The sequence below is a fragment of the Opisthocomus hoazin genome, chromosome 16 (genome assembly GCF_030867145.1).
Source record: "Opisthocomus hoazin isolate bOpiHoa1 chromosome 16, bOpiHoa1.hap1, whole genome shotgun sequence".
NCBI classification, from domain to species: domain Eukaryota; kingdom Metazoa; phylum Chordata; class Aves; order Opisthocomiformes; family Opisthocomidae; genus Opisthocomus; species Opisthocomus hoazin.
The window spans coordinates 18,820,219-18,840,278 of record NC_134429.1 but is presented as its reverse complement, the minus strand read 5'-3'; the positions used below and the strand labels follow the sequence as shown (position 1 = coordinate 18,840,278).

At 43.2% G+C, this 20,060-nt stretch overlaps 1 protein-coding gene across 4 annotated transcripts in view; it reads left to right on the top strand.

Moving 5' to 3' along the window:
- Positions 1 to 20,060, top strand: part of C1QTNF12 (C1q and TNF related 12) — a 29,208-nt gene that overhangs the window by 6,489 nt on the left and 2,659 nt on the right. For all 4 annotated transcript variants that reach the window (XM_075437171.1, XM_075437168.1, XM_075437169.1 and 1 more), the window contains 6 exons: positions 8,319 to 8,438; positions 9,595 to 9,706; positions 9,957 to 10,138; positions 14,723 to 14,831; positions 15,355 to 15,445; positions 19,667 to 19,745. In XM_075437171.1, the coding sequence (XP_075293286.1) occupies positions 8,319 to 8,438; positions 9,595 to 9,706; positions 9,957 to 10,138; positions 14,723 to 14,831; positions 15,355 to 15,445; positions 19,667 to 19,745 (693 nt within the window). The remainder of the gene's footprint in view (positions 1 to 8,318; positions 8,439 to 9,594; positions 9,707 to 9,956; positions 10,139 to 14,722; positions 14,832 to 15,354; positions 15,446 to 19,666; positions 19,746 to 20,060) is intronic.

Genomic DNA, 20,060 nt, shown 5'->3' with positions numbered 1-20,060 from the left:
ATATTCTGTTTGCAAAAGCAAGCAGAAACTGGTCCTGGTTAATTCTGATATAGTCATACATATGTAACTGCTAGAAGAAACACAGTAATCGTTCGGAGGCTAGTGGGCATTCATTAGAACAGACATTGTTTGGAAGCTGCAGCTTCTGTGTTGAAATACTTTGCTTTAGAATATCCATGGCAAAGGTTTGGCTGCAGTAAGAGCTGGCGAGTTCAGTGAAAGGCAGGTTCTGTTAAACAAGGACAGGACGAAACCAAATCTTTGATGCAAATGCTGATGAGCTCTGCTTGATACCCACTCCCAAGTTTTGCAATGTGAGATTTTCTCCTTGGAATCTATTTGAAGTTGAAGTGCAGGCTCTAGTTAAGTATTGCTTCTAAATGTCATGGGTGACTGTATTGCCTTTTTTGTTTATATAGCACCTGCCTAAGCTAAGGGATTATTTTACACATACTATAAATGCAGAGTTTAAGAATTGCCGCCATTTCTGGGGTAAATGACAGGTGCCATTCACAGCAAAGCATCACAATTTGTGTTCACTAACAGAAGAAGTGAAGTAATAGTAAAGCTGTCCTTACCTAACCTGTCAAGCTAAAGGAAGGTTGAAGGCAGTTCTCTGTGGAAGACTGATCTCTCTGAACTTTGAAGGTACTTCTGTGACCAGTTTTGTTTCATGAAAGGATGCCCTGCACAGGAAAGTGAAACAACAGCAGTGTCCCATTTCATTGCTCTACAGCACATAATAGGAAAGTTGGAATTTTCTTTGGCCTTGTACAGTAAAAATTAAGGCTGTGTTTACCTTGGAAGGCTCTGTGGCCAGCTGGTAGGTTTATCAAAGCAGAAGGAGCAGGGAATGGAGTAGTAGCTGAGAGTAGTGATTTTTAGTCATACTGTTGAAAAGGTAGATGTGTTTTCATTCTAATTAAGCAAAACAATTTGGGACAAATTTCTCTTGGGGATTCTTTTCAAATAGGAGTGGAGAAAACTCCCCTTTAACATTCACAGTGCATGAGTCATGTGGTGAAACCTCTACCTAAAACAGCGAAGTACGAGTCTCAAATCTCCTCACAAAAACTGATATTTCCAAGGAAATAGCAAGTGTGTTGGGATTGGTTTTTGTTGTTTTGTGGGGTTTTTTTTTTTTCCACTTTTTCTCCAATCTTCTCTTTGAGTTGCTGTCAATGTGATGTACTTGCCAAGCAAGAAAGCAGGAGTTTTCTCCTCTGACACAGATGGACTAAGAGAGAGAGCGCAGAACATGATTGATGGATACAGAGGTTTTAATCTACTGGACCTTCTTACTTTGTGTGTGGCTGAGTACCTGCAGCTGCCACTTGCCAGGCTTGCCTTCCCCTTTCCAGGCATAGATCTTGTCTTGCAAGGTGTGATGTTACATTACAGGGGTTCAGCTGTAGTAGATTGTCCAGTGGTTATATAGGGTTGACACTGATCAGGAGTTACCATTTGGTACCTGAGTAGAGGGAATAAAGATGGAGTCAGACTCTTAGTGCCCAGTGCAAGGACTAGAAGCAGTGAGTACAAGTTGAAATACAGGAAGTTCCACTTCAATGTAAGAAAAAAAGCTGCTTTACTGAGATGATGGCTAAACACTGGAAAAGGCTGGACAGAGAGGCTGTGGAGTCACCATCCTTGGAGACACTCAAAACCTGACTGCGCATGGTCCAGAATAACCGGCTGTAGTTCACCTGCTTAGAGCAGGGGGTGTTGAACTAGACAATCTGTGGATGTCCCTTGCAGCTCCAGGTATTCTGTGAGCTGCTTTAGGGGGTAGTTCAGCTAAGTGACTCAAAGGCAGCATCCTAGCCCCAGGGAAAATTATTGACTCAGCGTACCAGTGAAATTTCAGGAATGATTTGAGGTCAACAAGATTTTACCTTCAGTGGAATTTCTGCAAGAAATAGTGTAATGTTTTAAATTTTGGTTACTCACTATGTAGCCAAGGCATCGTTGAAATTTTATTTCCTTTGTGAACATTCTGTCTCTGTCAGATATCTAGGGCTAGGTCTATCTGATTTATTACTTAAATCTCTCTGAATTATTGGGGGCCATTTGCTTCCAGTTAAAAGCAGCAGTTTGTTCAATGACATTGCACAGATTGCAGTCCTCATCTGTAAAGAAATTTCAGTCTTAGCCTGAAGTGTGTGATTGCATGTGTAACTGAGAAAAATATTTTTGGGCCTGACAAGTGTCAAAGCCACGCGAGAGAGTGGACTGTGACCTATCTGTAGTAGATGATGTTATCTTTTATGTTTTGTATCTGTCATCGTTATCAGTCTTGCTCTGGCGCACCATGAACAAGAAGGGCTACAACAAATAACACGCTTCCCAGCAATTGCTTGTGGCCCGTGTAAAATAGTGTTGGATTCATACATCTGACTCAGGATCTCAAAGAATTCAGTGCTTGGTCTCATTTCTCAGGGCTGTTTGTGAGACTTCTACAGCCCGTTACTAATGTATGTAGATGTAGTCCTACGTCAGATGTGGGTTTGTGTGCTAGATGCATTGTGCTACATCTCTTCTGCTGGTGCTGTTCTGTGGTGTCCCTAGAGACAGAACTCGACCGGTACATCCAGGGGTGGCACTGGTTCACACTGCAGTACAGCTGACACAGCAAAACATCATGTTTTCTCACCCAGAATAGCTCTTGCTCACATGAACAGTTCCATTAGATTCGTTAAAGTCACTATGGTGTGACAGTGAAAGCCGTTTGTGTTTAAGTGGATGGGAGAAGCTTTTTGAGATAGCCATTTAGAGGAGTGAAGGATAATTTTTCAATCACAAAACATAGCGGGAATTTAGGTAGGAATTCCATTTCAGATTTGGCTAAGACACCAAGCCTAACACTTCTGCTCTAGGGAAAATTCTTGAGAGATCTGTCAGAACCACAAGTGGTCAGGACCTTGGTTTTACATCTCATTAATAACCAAGAGTGTGTATAACCGAAAGTTATTAGCAGCTGACATAGGATTTTTCATGCTAAAAAAAAAAAGTGGTCTGTCACTTTTTAATCTGTTCCAAGTAAAATACACTACTGAAATAAATAATTTGCTCCTAATTTCATAATGAAGCTGACAATACTCTTGCTGGTGTAAATCAGGTGTAACAACATAGAAGTTTGTGGATTAAGTGAAATGCTTAGGTCCATTTTATGTCTGGCAACTGCTTAACTATTAAGCAAAGAATTGTTAAATACAATTCCATCACAGATGGACAAATACATAACTGTTTGAGCAAAACTTGCAGGACAGTAGCTTCAGGCATAAAGACTGTGGACATGGAATGGTTAGGTGTGTGTTCCTGGACACACATCTCTGACTAACTTCAGGTGGAAAGGATGCTGTCCTCTCACAAAATGATAACCTTTTTGTGCTTTCTTTCCATCCCGTCCTGTCACACCCTGAGAAATGCTTAGGTGTGCTTGAGAACACTTTGAGATGCTTTTAGGTATACAGACTTGCTCACAGCTAGTGCTGGCTTTTATTCTTCTATTCATCCAGACTCCAAAACTACTTTTGTCCATTCCACTTTGGTTTTTAGCAGAGATGCAGACTGGATCGCGGTATCCTTGAATTTCAGGAAAGTTCAGATACAGTTCAGAAATTTCTCAGGATCCAAACTCTGCTGTTTGGTTGTAGATTTCTGCTAGTAGTTCCTTCCATGCTGGCTGAATCTTGGCCCAAAGGCTGTGGGTGTCTCTGGGCAGCGCATGCTGTTCTGGGAGTTAGAGCCAGAAGGAACCGCAGGTTCTGCTTGTGTACAGCAGTCTAAATTACAGCTCAACTTGTCTTTTATTGTGAGGGAAGTTAGGGAGAGAGTGGGCTAACTTCTTGTCAGGGTCATAAACTGGTTCTGAAGTGATAGGTGCCATTGTATTCAGATTCCAAAGTAATATTAAAAGACCTGATTGAAAGTTCATTAAAAATTGCTGGTAAAGCTTCTGTTGATTTTGGGGGTATTGTTTCAAATGTTAAGGAATAAACCTGATTTCACTGTAGTTAACAGGAGGATTCCTCCAGACTCCTGCAGGTTAGCTGTGCTCTGTAAACAGCACCCCAGGAGGGCTGCGTCCCCTTTGCTGGGATTCCAAGGCTGTTCTTAGTCCTGACTGATACCTGAGTTGGCTGCAAGGTCTCCCTGGCTGCTGGAGGCTGCTGCTGCCAAGAAAAATAGAGACTTGCATGCTTATTGCTGGGATTGCTCATGCATGCCATAGTAATTAAATAATAATACCACAAGGATGGAACATTCATTTTAACTGTCAATCATACTTGTGCTGGAGAAATTGGGGAGTGCCATGACTGTCTTTTAGAAGGATTTGTAATTTAAGCAAGGCACTGGAGAGGTATGGGATTTTAAATTTTTTTTTAAACTTCAGGAGTTTTCATTTATTTTTTTGGGATGTGCCATTTGGATTTCTTTTTTTCTCCCTGACAAGATGTCTGCTCTGGCCTGTCTCTTCACAGCTGGAGCTCCAGAAAGGCTGAGGACATCTGTTTGTCTTCACAGTTAATGGCCAGAGTCTGCCCATGATTGCTGGCTTCTGCTTCTAGCTGGCCTGTCTCCTTATTTTTGCAGTGGAGGGGAGTTTATGCCTGTCTTGCAGCCTGATGGAAATGAGGAATGTTTGAATAGTCTCTTCCACATCTGCAGCAAATGCTGCATCCCAGTTCCTAAGTCTCTGGTCTTGTGTTTGCCGTGTTTTGGAGACTGCACTTCTGAGTTCCTGCCACATGAGCCAGCCCTTTTTGAAGGATGTACTGATTTTTATTTTCCCTTTTCTTTGCAACCCGGCTGTTCTTTTGCTGGCTTCTATTACAGCACTGGGGGAATACTTCATCCTGCCTGAGCTGGGTACTTCTATTAATAAGTTGCTTCCTTCTGTTTTGTGACAGAGCTGTCAGTCCCAGTCACTGGGACAAAAAGATGTCTGCTTCCTTTGGGCAAGGCATGGGTAGGCTTTTACCTGCTTTACATTTACGAGCTTTGTGAACTTAAATGCTCATAAACGCAGTCGTCTGCAGGTGTGACCTCGTGTGTGGTGATGCTGCACCCATCTGTTTTCAGATGAAGCGAGGGAGGAAAGAACTCTCAAACACTTTTCCCATGAGAAACCATTACATCTTCATGAAACTCTAATAAATATATTTCATGTTTGTTGTAGAAATAAGCTGCACCTCATGTGTTGTTCTAAGGACTTTTACAAACTTTATGAACGTTTGGCTCTGGATTTGATGTTTACATGTTACAATAGATGGAGAGGTTTGCACCAAACGACCTCTCAGCCTGTCTTTGACTGCTTGCTTACACTTTGCAACAATCTGCGGTCAAGCAATCTGTGGGAAGATGATAACGTTCTAGTGAGGTGACTAATCTCTCAATGCCTGGGATTTCCTGGGGTGCTTCATTTACATTACTTTCCAATGGAATTTCAGAAAGCTATTGAAGTCCTGGGTGCGGTAAGTAAAAAAGGCAAATAATTTAGCTAAAACAACCCACTAGAACCCCTTGACTACACATGGAATTTACTGCTGCCTGTAAATGTGGTTATAAATATAAAAAGTCTGTTCAAGACTGATTTTGGTACAGAAATAATGAACTAGATTGTTTTGAATAGTTTGTCTTGCTCTTGTTTGCGATACATTCTAAATTTGAGCATCGGGGGAGTATGCATAACCATAACTCTGGCTCTGATTAATTACAGTAGAATGCATGAAAGATATGGCAAAATATCTCGGGGTATCCTTGCTTTGGCTTAAAGCACAGACATCAGCTACTCTGCAGCCATCTCTCTGGAGGGGAGGGTGAGTGGACTGCCTGAATAGAGCAATTCAATAGGAGCAGATATTTCGGTGGGTTGTGTTCTGAGCAGTAAATCACCTAAGATTATTTGCCGAATAGAGAAGATAGAGTTGTATTCTCAGAGTTGGAGATGTTTGTTTAATGAATACACTTGCTTAGCTCACAACACATCTGATTTCTAGGGAGCTGCTTGTAGTCTGCTGGTTTGTAAATCATCTGTTGACCCAAGCTGTTTGAAATAAATAGTTGTGATCACATAAGCTCAGAAATCTATGGACAAGTGCCTTATGCTACACCCAAGTGCCTGGATGCATGCCAGAGAGAGCGCTTTCCAGGCTCTGCATCAGTTTAGAAGCACTGACATTCCTTGTAACCTCAAGCTGGAACTCCAGCAGACTTCTAAGATTTAATTTTGAAAGAACTTGCACTGCATGGATTTTTCATAGCAGATCACACAGACTGTGGTCTTTTCTCCTCAAGATGGGCTTGCCCTGATATTTCTTGCTAAAATTTGCAATCCTCTCTCCAGTTCCTGTTTCTCTTAGTGACATATGTTGGAGTTATTTGGCCCTCAGCTCTACCTGCATTCTAAAGGTTGTTTTCTACATGCTTCTGTGCACTGTTTGATGAAAGGGAATCTATGTTTATAAGCAGTACTAGAAATGTTATTGAAACTCAGTATGGTTCTCTGAGAAGTGGCAAGTGCTTTAGGGAGCCAAGTGAGACAGGTAGTGAGCAAACGTAGACGTGTTTGCTAACTTGGCTGCGCTGGAAGCACCTTGCAAGGTCACCATTACTGTTAAGGCTACTGAGGGCAGAGCTATGGTGTCTGAGCTGTGGCTGGACTGTCTAGTGCTGTCAGACTAGTAGGAGCTTACTACCCAGGGGCAAACACTTTTAGATCTGAAGAGTGCACTGTTGGCTGACTGCTTCTATGCTTTTTCCACACCCATCTTGTTTTCTTCCTCCTGAGTGGTCATAGTTCAATATTGATTTACCTAAACTTGTAATGGTCGAGGAATCATTTCAAATGTAATTCAACCCACTACTGCCTTGTATTGCTTTCCTGCTGGAATTCTGAGCTGTACCTGTTCTGTCTCACCAGGAGAAGAAAAAACAGGTTTCATGAATGAATTCCCAAAGCTTACAACTGGGTAAACAGATACAGTGGGTTGTTTGTTTTAAAGATTTGAAGTGTTCATTACAGTTTTTCATCTCTGGCTTTTTCATTGATGGCTTTGAACGCTTAAGGATGGTTCATGAAACTTTGGGAGGACTTGTACTTTTATCCTCGGTGGACATTTGGGAGACTGATGTGGCGACAGATTGGAGCCTCTGTAGTCAACGGTTAATTGCTCTTGACAAGAGAATGGCAGGGAATTGGTAACCAATGATTTCTGGTGCCTTTTTTAAATTTAAATTTAGAATTTCATTCCTAGCCTGGGAGAAGAACAACAGGTATGGCTATTTGATCACATACTTCTGGTTGTCTCTGGGAGGTGAGTAATGGGAACGAGGGAGTCCAATAGGCAGCGGACCCATATTCGTAAATGCACATCCTCTCTTCTGTCCAGACTTTGTTTAGAAGGGATCCAGAACTAGGCACTGTAATGTCAAAGCTTCTCTGGATAATTTCTCTATGGCTACGATATGCTTGCAGAACACAGGAATGGGCAAGGTAGTAAAATTTGCCAGTGGACCTCTTTTCTGTGATCAGAAATAGACTTTGTTTTTCGTTGGGAATTGTTTTTGGTTGTTTTTTTTCTTTCTGTGTGCACATTTGTCACTCTACAGCCTGTGATTTGAAAGCTATGGAGCATTTCAAGGTTTTCTGTACATTTTAATCTCCCTGTATTGCTTGATTGATCCAGCTGATAAATGTCAGATGCCAGTGGTGAACAATCTCTGGTGTCTGGGCATGTTTTCCGTGGCACGTATTAGGACTGTCAGAGGGCTGAGAGTCTCAGCAGCTGGAGGAAGGTCTCTGAGGTACACTGGCTCCCAGCCCTTGGCTCTTACTGATTTCTTAAGCCAGGGGAGCTGGGAGGCCCTGCAGGTGATAGCATATTGACTTATGGGAAGGAATTTTGCTGTTTTAAGGGCAGCATCTTCTGGATTTGGGGACATTTCTGCTGGCAGGCTTAGCCTGTAAACTATGAAGAAGAAAATCCCACTCTCATGGGGCTCTTTGAAAGGCCGATGTCTTTCGTATGCTGTGTCACAACTCGGATTGAAGTACCATCCTGCATTTGTAATGCTCCTGTAAATGAAGACAAAAGTGACGTGGTACTGGATAATCCAGACTGAATTGCTTGTTACAAAAGTGTAAAGTCCCATTTTATCCCACCTTCAGTGTCCCCTCAAATGCGGCGTGTTTGGACCAAGGATGTGGTTTAGGCAGCAGACAACAGTCTGGTATGGAAACTTTGAATTCTTTGAATCCACGTAGTGGCCAAAGAGATATGGTGATACCAGTTTTTATTCTTGTTTCTCTTTAGATCCTAGAATCTCCAGATCCTCGAATCACAGATCCACGACGGACCTGGATCTCCTTTGTTCACCGCCCAGATGATGGCAATACCTCTAAAAAGAGATGCAAAGGGAAAGACAAGAAATTAGTAGGTTATTGCTAGATTGCCATCAGCTAATAAATGTGCACCGTGGCTTCCCTTCCTACTGCTGATATGCAAGGTGTTTTGTATGCTCCAGCTTTTGCCTACCCACCCCAGAGTGCTGCATGTTCGGTTTTGTGTTTAATGTCTAGAAGTATTTTGGAGAAGTTTGAGACAGTAAGTGCTATATGCTTTGTAAGATGAGGTATGTGAGTTCCACTGTAAATGTTCATTTTTCTTTAAACCAGCTGTTTCTTGGACTGAGCTTTTTTTGTTTTTTTAACTGCTCAGTAGAAATAAAAGTAACATTTCTTTTTTTTCCTTCTACTGGATAAAGTCCAGGTATATCAAAGAATGTATTAAGGTGTGGACAAGTCATTTACTTTAAATTAATGAATTACTGATCATCTGCTGAGTGATGCTTGATCATGTGTGCACTTTTAATCTGCTGCTTAGACAATCTTGAATGCTTTTAATCATTTCCTTTTATTTCTCAGCTGATAGGCAGGCGTGCTCCCATGCAAGTTTATTGCAGTTTCATTGAGGAAACAGGAACTCCCTGGGAAGAATATACATCAAAATAGCATTGATAACTGTTGCATGTTTGCACTACGAGTTTAAAGATCTGATGTGTGTGTGGCTAACATTTACAGGTGTTTTGAATAAACTGTTTCATTTTTTGAGAGCTCTACTGTCACACCAAACATTCATGTATGTGATCGTTATGTCTGAGCAATATATGTGAATAATGAAAAGTGAGGCTAGATGGCTATTCTAGTTAGCGAACAGGCAGAATAAGAAGCTTAAAAGCTAGTTTGTTACTTTGGCGATATGAGAAGATACAGAAGCAGTGGACTTAGACTTGTGCCTGTTATGCTTCACACTGTATATATATGTACTTGAAGAACCAGTTAGTGTCTACCTGAGCAAAGTTTATCCTCCCACATAAAGACATGAGTAAATTCCAAGTGTTGGAATTCACAGCTGGCTGAAGAGTCAGTTTAAGATTTACTGCATCAGGCCCATAGTTGAACTGATAGTGGAGGGGGCTGCTCATGTGGCTGATGGCCCTGTAGAACTGGCTCTGACTGAGACAATTTTTGGTCTGTCTGTCCAATTGCCTGGTTCTAGTTCACATGTTTTTCTTTGGTTACTTCCTTAGCGTGGCCTTGTTGGGCCCCCAGGACCTCCTGGCCCCCAGGGACCTCCAGGAGCACCTGGTGCTGAAGTCACCCAGGAAGTCCTTCTTCAGGAATTTAAGGAGATATTAAAAGGTAAAGCTGTAAGAGCTTTGTGCTTTTGTGATCATCATCTTTTGATAATCACCTTGGCAAATAGCTGGCTTTGCAAATGTTTACCTTAAAGCATTGCCCTATCTGCCAATCAGAAGTTTGAAAAGATGTTTCCCCAGTGCTGCTTAGTTCAAGTGTGGAGTACAGAAGTCTAGTCGCACAACTAATGGCTTCATAGACCAAGCTCTTGAACTAAGCCTTTATTTTCCTATACTTTTTATTTTCTTTTCAGAAGCCATTGAGCATCGAGCATCCCTGGCTGTTTCAGCCCATCCTAGCCAGGTGCCTCCACTGCTGCTCTCCTTGGAGGAAGTTTCACCCCACAGACGTGTAGAGGAAGCATTCCATTGCAAGCTAAAAGGACAAGTCATTGTAGACAAGAAGACGCTGGTAGAACTTCAGAACTTCCAGTCGGTGAGAAGGGATTACAGACTGAACCTGTGCAACTCCACAACAGCCATTTGTGTAGATCAGCTGTAGTTCCCCTAGTCTGAAAAGCTGCTAGGTGGCTTTGTGGATAAAGGTGTTTCCTGGAAGGGCAGACTAATGCTAGAAGCTTGTCTCAGGCTTGGATGCCGTGAATATAGCACTACTTTTTTTGTGATTGACAAAAGCAGAATCTTGTATGGTGATCTCGGCACTGAAGCTCAACTGCAGTAAGATAGACATTTAGCTTTGAGTCCTCTCCTTCCTGACAAACCTAAGAGGCAGACTTTATTCCTCTCTTGCAGCCCAACTGAATCTCATTACAGTTCTTACTGAAGTTCTGACAGGTCTGTGCAAGAGAGTGCTGTCTCACAGGTCCAAACAACAGTCAGTCTTTTTGTTTCAGTTAATGATGGAGAAAGACATGTCCATGTTTGGCATTTGTCTGAAGGATCTGTTCTTTTTTTCAGTGCACACCCTGTTTGATTTCAGAGTAACCTTCAGATGTAGAACAAAGTCAGAGGCAGACAGAAACCATTGCTTATAAATTTGTGATCCAAAGTAAGAGTCATCATTTTGTTAGATGGACCAGTCCTGATGCTCAAATTCTTTATGCAATGTTTTACAGAAGACTAATAAAAGTTACCTGCATAATTTCATTATGGTCATGTTATAATGACAAGCACACCATCATGGGATGCTATGGGGCATTATAACCATGGTTACAAGCAAGCTGTTGAATTTGATGTTAAAACTTCAATTAACCATTTCTGAACCAGCTGGAAATAGGATCTGAATTTGAAGTGTATATGATATGCAAAGTAATAGCTAAAAACAGTTACTTGGTAGTTGAGGATACTTATTTTAGACTTTCGAGTCACAAAGACTGTCTGATGGCACAAGGCCTTCAGATACATGGTTGCTTTTGTGATGGGAGTTGGAAGAGTATGAACAGGGAAAATGAGTTTCCATCAGCAGAGTTTGCTAACAGTGTCCATGTAGTAAGGTGCTGAGCTTTCTTCCAGGCTGTGCTGAGTCCCATTTCTGAAGAATCCTGTCCAGCAGATCCTTTCCTATGGAGTAGTTTAGTGCTAGGACTTCTCACAGCTGCAGGACTAGAGGCAGTGGTTCTGTTCTAAGTAGGGTACTTTCTTGGATCTTTCCCAGATACACTTGTGGAAGCCTGGTTTGACAGCACTGTGGGTGCTGGCACAGAGGCAAGATTGTACTTGAAGTGTGGGCAGGGCTAGAGAGATCTGCTGCCTCATTAATTAGGAGGGAAAATGTGAATAAAGACATCTCAGCAATCAGTGCGTAGGCTGATGCTTCCCATGCCTTGTTACCGTATGCCTAGCTTCTTTCTAATTGCTTCTGGCCCTGAAGCTGATGTGGGAGGGCTGGCAGGCCTCTGGATGCCAGCCTTTCATTTCAGCTTTGGGACAAGAAGTGTCTGGTTTTAGCTTGTGCTCTGATATAGGGGAATTTAGCAGGGAGGGAGACAGTGGATGCTCTTGCAAAGATGAAAACATTGTCTTTAAACCATCCGAGGGGGGGAGAGAGTGAGAATTCCCCTTCTTTCATTCTGTCAGCTTAATAGTGTGAAGAAGCCAGCATTTTGATACTTCTCAGTGAGATGATAGGGATTGACTCAGATTCCTGGATTTGGACCTCACCCAAAGCATTCTGAGATAGTGGAAAGAACCTGTGCTGAGAAATGGCCTGTTACTTCTATACTCTGTCACTTGAGTATGGTGTCTAAGTCACTCTGACCTTGAGTATTGAGAGCATGCGATCATTTTCTCATCCTTCCATGCTAAATTTCCTCCAAGAACATTCCCTCCCTCTCTTCCTCTTGGTCTCACAATTTCCTTAGTATCTGGAATGAAATGTGTGGTACTCCCTTCCCTGTATGTCTTCCTCCTGTATCTCATGCTTTGAGGTTTCTAATGATTGCCTCTTGCAAAAGCTTTCAGAAAGGTGCTTTACACAGCAAGAACTGAAGTAAGTGCAGCCTCTGACAGGCAATGGAAGTGGGGTTTATCTGGGGCCCGGGAACGTCGCTGGAATGAGATCATTTAAGGCTAAGGTGGCCCACGTGCTTTTCGTGGTGCAAGATCCCAGAAGTCCTGGTGTCTCTTGTGTCTTGAGGTCAAGCTAGATGTCTACCTTTGGCAGTTCAATTTTATTCCTGCTTCAGGAGATTGGCACATCCCCTGTGCATTGTGGTTGCTGTGCAGGCTGGGTTATCATTTGTTTTAATGACAGATAAGTCAATGCGTTGCTTTCCACAGTGTTTCTCATATCTCAAATTCTCTGTGCGTGGTTCCTGTTTTCCACCTGGAAGTGAACTATGGAGTATGTGAGGGAGATGAACTGAGGAAGAGAAGCTGACCTTGGTTTGTACAGAATGGCTGGATGCTAACTTGTTTGCCTTTGGTCTGCCTGCTGAAATAGCTGTGTGCAGGTAGTTAGCTTCTCAGATATAAATCCCTGCAGTGTTTGAAGCAGCTAGGCGAGTATGCTCTGTGAGGCAGCAAATGCAGCAGGGAGTTCTAATTGGCATGGGGTTTAATGGAATATTTTGCCCAGAGAACCTCTCCCTGCATTGTCTATTTCTATGAGCAAAAGAATAACAAAGCCACAGAAGGCATGAAGAAACAGGAATGTTTTATCAGTGGTAATTTACTGGTGCCTAATATTGTCTTCCATGCTCAGCCAGTGGTTTTGGAATTATGTTGCTGGTTCTGCTAATAGCTGTAACAAGAAAGGAATGAACTAACTATGCAGTACAGTTTTGCACATACAGGGCTTGGATCTGCTCTTTCAGTGCAGTAAATAAAAAATAGCATTGCCAAAAGTGATGCTGTAGTGATAGCATAAGAATGGAATCAAGCTTCTTCCATAGGCTGCTAGGGTAGCTGTTCTGTTGTCCATGTGTGTATGCATGAAGAACACAGCTCCTTCTGTGTGCGTGTATGTGCACATAGGCACACATCAGTGCACGTTGATAAATACAGAGAATTGGAAATCATTCTATGAAATGTAGTTGTTCTGCTGTTCATTATTACTGTTTTCCCATTTTACATATGTAAAATTGTGCCACTGCTGTTGCACATGGATATATTTTCACCACCATATGCATACATAAAATATTTCTAGTAAAGTTCTGTAAAATTTAAGACTACAGCTAGAGCTTGGTAAATAAGGACTGGAAATTACTCTTTTGTGAGCCTTGCCTGGGATTTGCTGAATAAAGGCAGGTTAGTCATTTCACTCCTACCATGTAGTAACTCTCTAAACAAACACCACCAGACCCAAATATTTGTAGCCTTACTTTCTTTCAAAGAGAAAACTAGATGAATTATTCCTACCCTGCACTGTGAAACCTGGCAGTTTCTAGCTGTAACGAACCAGAATGGGGAGGCAATTAACTCCCTTCTGGTCCTTGAACAAAGGTGTTCCACTGCTTTTTTTTTTTTTTAGTGTAATAGCACCTGTGGCAGCACTGCTACAAATTTGTTCGCTGTGTCTCAGGCCCCTTTTGCCATCTAGTATTAGAAAGCACATTCAAATGTTGAGCTGTTGAGATCGCTCAGTTGTGCATTTGTGCATGCAAGGACATAGCAGTGTGTGTGCCTTTACAGAATCTGATTTGAGCAGCTCTTCTGTCCCATAAAACCAATGTGGGGCAAATCTCTCAGGACAGCGTGCATGGGAATGCGTTCACATTGCACAGAATGCCCTTGCGGTGGAAGCAGAGTCTGACTAACGTGCTTTCTTGGCCCATTGAAGCCACTCCTGCTTCTCCCCAGCTCTAGCCAAATTCATATTGGGCAGGCCAAAACTAACAATAAACATTTCTCACAGAGTTTATTTTAGTCTGAGTCAGATAATCCGCTGCAAGTTTGACTTAAGACTGCTTCCTTGCCATGAGGAGAAGCTGCGTGCTATTCTACTACATTTTTGTCTGTTCTCTAGAATCCAAGGCTAGAACAAAATGAAACTAAATATGGAATATGTAAGAATCCAAGCACTTGTTCTTTGACAGTGTCAAATCCATCTGACTTAGACCTGAATTGGGTAGAAAACCTCTGGAGACCCATATGAGTGTTTCCTCTGTGCTTGTGTCGCAAAAGCAGTGTAAAAGGTTCCAAGTTTTTAACCTGGGGGCACTGCTTGGCCCCATCTGGGAAATCTTTGGGAGTAGTAGGGACCTCTTGACCCAAATAATGGGAAGTTTGTATATCAGAATGTCAGTGGAGGCTAGAGACCACTAGGACTGGCAGAGCATGGGGATGCAGTGAACACAGTCTGAGTCAAGACGAATTAGAAGAGTTGGGCAGTGAGCAAAAAGGGCATCTTCATGTCTCATACTGATCATTTTGCGTTTTGCAGGCATCAAATGCTGCAAGAGCGCCCATCTGGAAGGTGTGTTCTGGGGAGATAAGGCAGGAGTCTTGCAAATTTTTTCAACTTTCTGCTCATGCATGTAAACTTGTTCCTTGTCATGGGCAGAAGTAATTGTTGAGAGTGCTGGGGACTTGTTCAGCCTCTGCTCTTCTTATCTTGCAGCCTCTGGCCAAAGGAGCTTTTCTCCGGGGGACGGGATTAAATCTGGCAACAGGACGTTTCACAGCACCTGTGTCTGGCATCTACCAGTTTTCAGCCAATGTCCACATTGGTGAGTGTTGTCCACAGAAGCCTTTTCTGTACTGCTTGAAAGGTGCAGGAGGGAGTTCTGGAGAACTCTCTGGGTCCTGTTAGATTAGAAGGCAGCCCTTTGCAGTGAGCTCTCCCTTTGGTACCATGGCACAAAACCCTGTCCTTCGAGCTGGGTACTGTCACAGACCGATAGCCACAGCAGGCTGCTCCATGCAAACCAAACAAATTAACACTCCTTATGGCAGATGAGTTTAGTGACCAAATATATTCATGTGTGGAAGCTGCGGCTTCCATAAAAGACTTTAGAAGAAATTAACTTCATGATGTAGAACTGCATCAGGGCAGTTTTGACTGTGTTTTGTCACCAGTGCATTCATTCAATAGTTCTAAACGTTCAGTGACGAAGTATTTTATAATCCAGTTCCAGAAGGGCGCTTTCTTAACAAGTCACAAGGTTACTGGTGTCTCTGTTAAGCCAAACACCAGCAGCTGGTGGTCTGCTATGTTGAGAAAGTGCTTATATTTCTTCCCTTCCTTTCCAGACCACAGTGAGTTGAAGAGTAAAGTCCAACTCCGAGCCAGAGATAATGTCCGAGTGTTGATCTGCATTGAATCTCTGTGTCACCGATACACGTGAGTTACTGAGTGCTGTCTGGGCAATTATTTTTCTCAGATGGGCCAGTGTTCCAACCAACTGGAAATTGGGTTCGCCAGCAGTGAATTTTGTATGATGAATGCTTGTAGAACTTTTCTGAAGGAAGTGATTCCATCTAACCCTTAGGTTTTATGTTGTTTTTTTAATTCTGATTTGTAAACTTTCAGTGCTAATTACTCTAAATAGATATTGCATATGTTGAGAGAACTGTGAATGAAGTCAGCTGAAACTGGATGTACCTAAGATGCTGAATGCTCAGCTATCATCATATACGTATAGAGTGAGTGAAACACTAATTTTGTGCAAGAGGTTGTTAGCTCCATTTTTGTAATTTCAGCTGCATCTCGAGTGGATCACAGCCTTTCAGTCGTGTTGCTGTTAAAGTGTTGGAGTGATGAGCAGAATAAATAGGTGGAAAATAGAAGTGAATGGGTCCCGAGGCAGAAAGTGCAGGCCTTGCATACAGGTATATGATACCTTCTCCCAGCCCTCAGCTGCTTGTGGAGCTTGCTCAGATAGCCATGCTGAATTTTCCGCTGCTGGAATCCATCAGCAAAACTTTGCTAAAGAAACACTTTTGTTAGGCCATGGCAGCCTTGGGTGTTGCTGCTTATGCAGTGGGCCCTGGCACTAGCATGCTGTTGGCAGCTCTTGTTTGCCTTCCAGCTGCAGCATATAGGTGCCCTGCGTCTCGGAGAAGGCCACCTTGCTCAGGAGGAGTTTGGCAAGCTTTGTTTGGAGGAAGGGACTGGGGAGCCCCCGGGCTGGGCTGAAACGCCCCCAGCAGAGGGCAATGCTGCTTGCACAGAGTGGCCACCGCCTCTGCTTGTGGCTTGGCCGCTCTCACGGGAGGAAAAATGCCTGTACGGGGCTATGCAGATTTGCTCTGCCCTGCCCGCAGCCCTTCCAGTGCAGCTGTAGCAACACCCTTGCAATAGCACCACTGAAATATATCCATAAAACGTCTCCACAGGTGCAGCGTAAACCCCACTAAACTGTAAATTTGCTGCTGGACTGGCTGCTTCAGCCCTCACCTTCTCTGCTCCATGAGTCAGAGTGCTGCAAATAGGACTGACCCCTCCACAGGCATTTCAATTTAGAGACTTTATTGGCGGGTGGATTTGACATGAAGCCTCATGTAATAAATAAACCTCTCTTAGGTTTCATTGGTCTGTGGAAAAGACTTGATGGGTATCTGAGTACCCATTAGTAACTAGGGTAAGAGGGAGCTGTGCGCCCAACGACCTGGTGGGAAGCCAAGGAGCTTGCTGACTGGAGTAACTGGCACCTCTGCAGCCTCGTAGACTGTTTTATAACAGTCTTAAAGTGAGGCAGTGACAGATTGGCTGCAGTCACAGTGTCAGCAGAAGGGGGTTGTAGCTTCTTGCCCCTCGAAGGGTCACCTTATATTCTGGTAAGCTGCAGAATTTGGAGGACCTTTCATTTCTCGCACTTGTGTGAATTCCTTTAGATCATGCTAAGAATGGACCTCAGCCTGATCTTGAAGTCTGGGATGCATATTGACAATGAGTGATTTTTGGGACAGCCCAGGCCTTTAATCACAGGCATGGAACAGGTATGAGTAGGGCAGAATGTTACTGTCCTTTTTATGAGTAGCTCTCACAAATTGCCCTTACACAGTGCAGATCCCTATTCCTGTCTTTTACATAGCAAAGACCAGTCAGATTCAAGTAATCAGGTTCTTTTCTTTCTTCAGCATTGGTGCTTTTTTCTTTTCACCTACAACAATCTCCTCATATCCTAGCAATTTCATCAAGAACAGGACTCATGCCCCTAGCCCTTGGATTCCTCATGAACAGAGACTACAAGTTCCACAGAATCTTTTTCTACGTGATTTTGGGATGTGGAAAGATATTCCCAGCTGGGACGTGGAAAAATACTGCCAATTAGTAGTGTTGACCTGGTGATATTTCAATAAAGATTCAAGTGAATGAGTAGGGGAGATCTATGAAGACACCTAAGAGGATTTAAAAGGGAAATCCTGCAGATCTCCAAGAGTGAAAAGCTGTTCTCCCATCCTGATCTCCACTCTAAATTGTCTTCAGTTAGAGAAAATCATACAGAAAATCTAAATTCCACTTAAACCATTTTGCAAAGTAAATCAAAGTGGTGGTGATGAGTGTTTTTTCCTAATGATTCCACAAGCTCCCAACTGATTTGATTAAGGCATCTGAGAGAGAACAAAGTTTTTCTTCTGGAAGGCTCACATCAGTCTCCAAGGACAGCGTCTGCCTGTGTCTCTTTGTCTCCTTTGCTTGTCCATTCAGTCAGCCTTACAGTAGTATTAATAAAGAATGGGTGTCAGTCTCTGACTGCTTTCAACATGACTTTAGTGTTGCTTCCTTGTTCTGGTAAATGCAAGCACAAGTGTTACTGAATAGGAAGCTTCCCTGCGGGCCATGGAAACTACTGTGCCTTCCTCACTGCAGGTCTTTTTAGCTGAAAGCTCCTAGAAAACATTCTGGTTCTAGCTGGGAGTGTGAACAACATCTTTGTCGCATACAGCCCAGGCAGGTTTATTGGGATGTTTTGAGATTAACTTGCCATCTGAAGAATTTATAGCTACATTCTCCAAAGAACAGTAACAGTAAAACCTTTTTTTCTTAGACAGAACTGACCCAGATGTTAATCGTTTAGATAAAGCTCTCTGATGGCTGACTCAGAGTTTTCATCAGTTGTCCAGGGTTGCAATTTATGACTGGTTGTTCTGAGCTGAGTGAGCTGGGCAGCGGTGGGAGTAAAGCAGGATCAGCACTGGCTCTGAGAGACACATGTCTCTCATATGGTGGGTGAGAGGATGACTGGTCTGTGGCATGGAAGGAAGATGGGTGGAGGGATGGGAACCTGTCTGGACAGACATTGTGCTGGCACAGGCTGAGTTGCTACCCGTGCTTGTGGAATTTCCTGGGGATGTGAGTGTACGCAGTCGTTCATTTTAGGGAGCTGAAAGAGCCCTGAGGGCTTTCGGCTGAGAGAGATGGAAACTCGGAGGCAAGTAGACAGTTGGAGTAGAAGGGATTAATGGTGGGAAGTTCCCACCCAAGCTAGGCTTTTGGCAGGATATGACACACAGACTGAGCTCTTCAATCAAGGTGGTGCCAAGTGACTTGCTCTCTCTGGGCCAAATTGCCCCTACCTTTTATGCATATTATTTCCTTGCAAGGGGGCTGGAAACAGCACGTTTGCACTTGCTAGGTTTCGTCACCACCACTTCATGGAAAAAAGCGAGGAAAGGGGTTGCTTTTCTTGGGAAAACAACTAGATCTGCTACTGCTGGCTAGGCAGATTTCGGAAGAACCAGCCAGGCGTGGAGCTCTGTGCTTTTATATTGCTTTGGAACTGAGCATACGTGGGTTGTTCTGATTGTTGATGTTTCAGGCACCTCCTTCCACTCCGAATCCTGTACAGAGGAGCAGAGCTAGAGTTCTGTAAACAGAGGATGCCACAGAGAGCTGCTGTCCTGCATCTTGCTACTGCAAGGAAAATGATGGCTATTAGAACATGATATTAGAAAAGAATAGTGCTTGAGGGGTGATGTGGAGCACTCACTTGAATTTTAACTCGAGCACAATTTTTTTTATTGCTTGTATGTGATGCCTCATCCAAATGTCCTCCCAAAACAACTTTCAGCTGCAGAATGTGTTCTTTCTTGCATAGGTGGACTACATGTATTAAGGTGAAGTGAGCCTTTCGTACCTTAGAAATGAACGAACTATTGTTGGCAGAATGTGTATAACTAGCTCTTTGCAGAGTAACAAGAGTATAAACTATTGTTGTGGTCAACAGACTGGGATAACTGGTATGTGGATAAATCTAAAGGGCATGTTTAGCACCTGTTCAAGGGTGGGGGATAGGGACCACAGGACTCTGAGGAAGGCCACTGTGAGAAAAGGTGGCTCCCAGTTCCTGGCTCCAGCTGAGTTTTGCATCCACCAAGCTGTATGCTCTGTCGGTCCTCCGTTAATCACTGCAGTGGGGACAAGGTTCTACTGTTCTCTTTCCCAGGCAGTGGATCAGTGCAAGAATCAAGTCAACAGGCCGCCTGCTTAGTACAGGCAGGCACTAGAACCTCCAGGTCCTGTTTCTAGGGAGCTCATGAGGCTATTGTTGTTCCACATACAACTGTTGTGACTGCCTTGGGTGTTTAACCTGTTAATTTTTCTTTTGCTGCTGTTTAGGTCTTTGGAAGTCATCACTGGTCTGGAAAGTAACAGCAAAATCTTCACTGTCTATGTCCACGGCTTCCTGCAGCTGCAGGTAAGCCCATGCAGACTGGGAATCGCTGTGCTCGTTTGTTTGGCAGGATGTGAAGTTGTTTACTGGCAAGGCTGAAATCTCACCAGGAGGTGGGGAAGTTTTTATTAACCTTCTTTCTAAGGTTAATGAAGTTAAATGCCTTACCTGGGATGACTGGAAAGAATCTGTAGCAGGAACAAAAGCCAGACTTGTGTTGCACATTCTGATCTTAAGCCTCAGGAGTATGCTCCACTCTTTAGAAATGACAGTAAATGTTTTTGTTTCTCAAATCTCACCTTGCAATGTCAAGTTAGCAATTGTATGTCCCGTTGCATA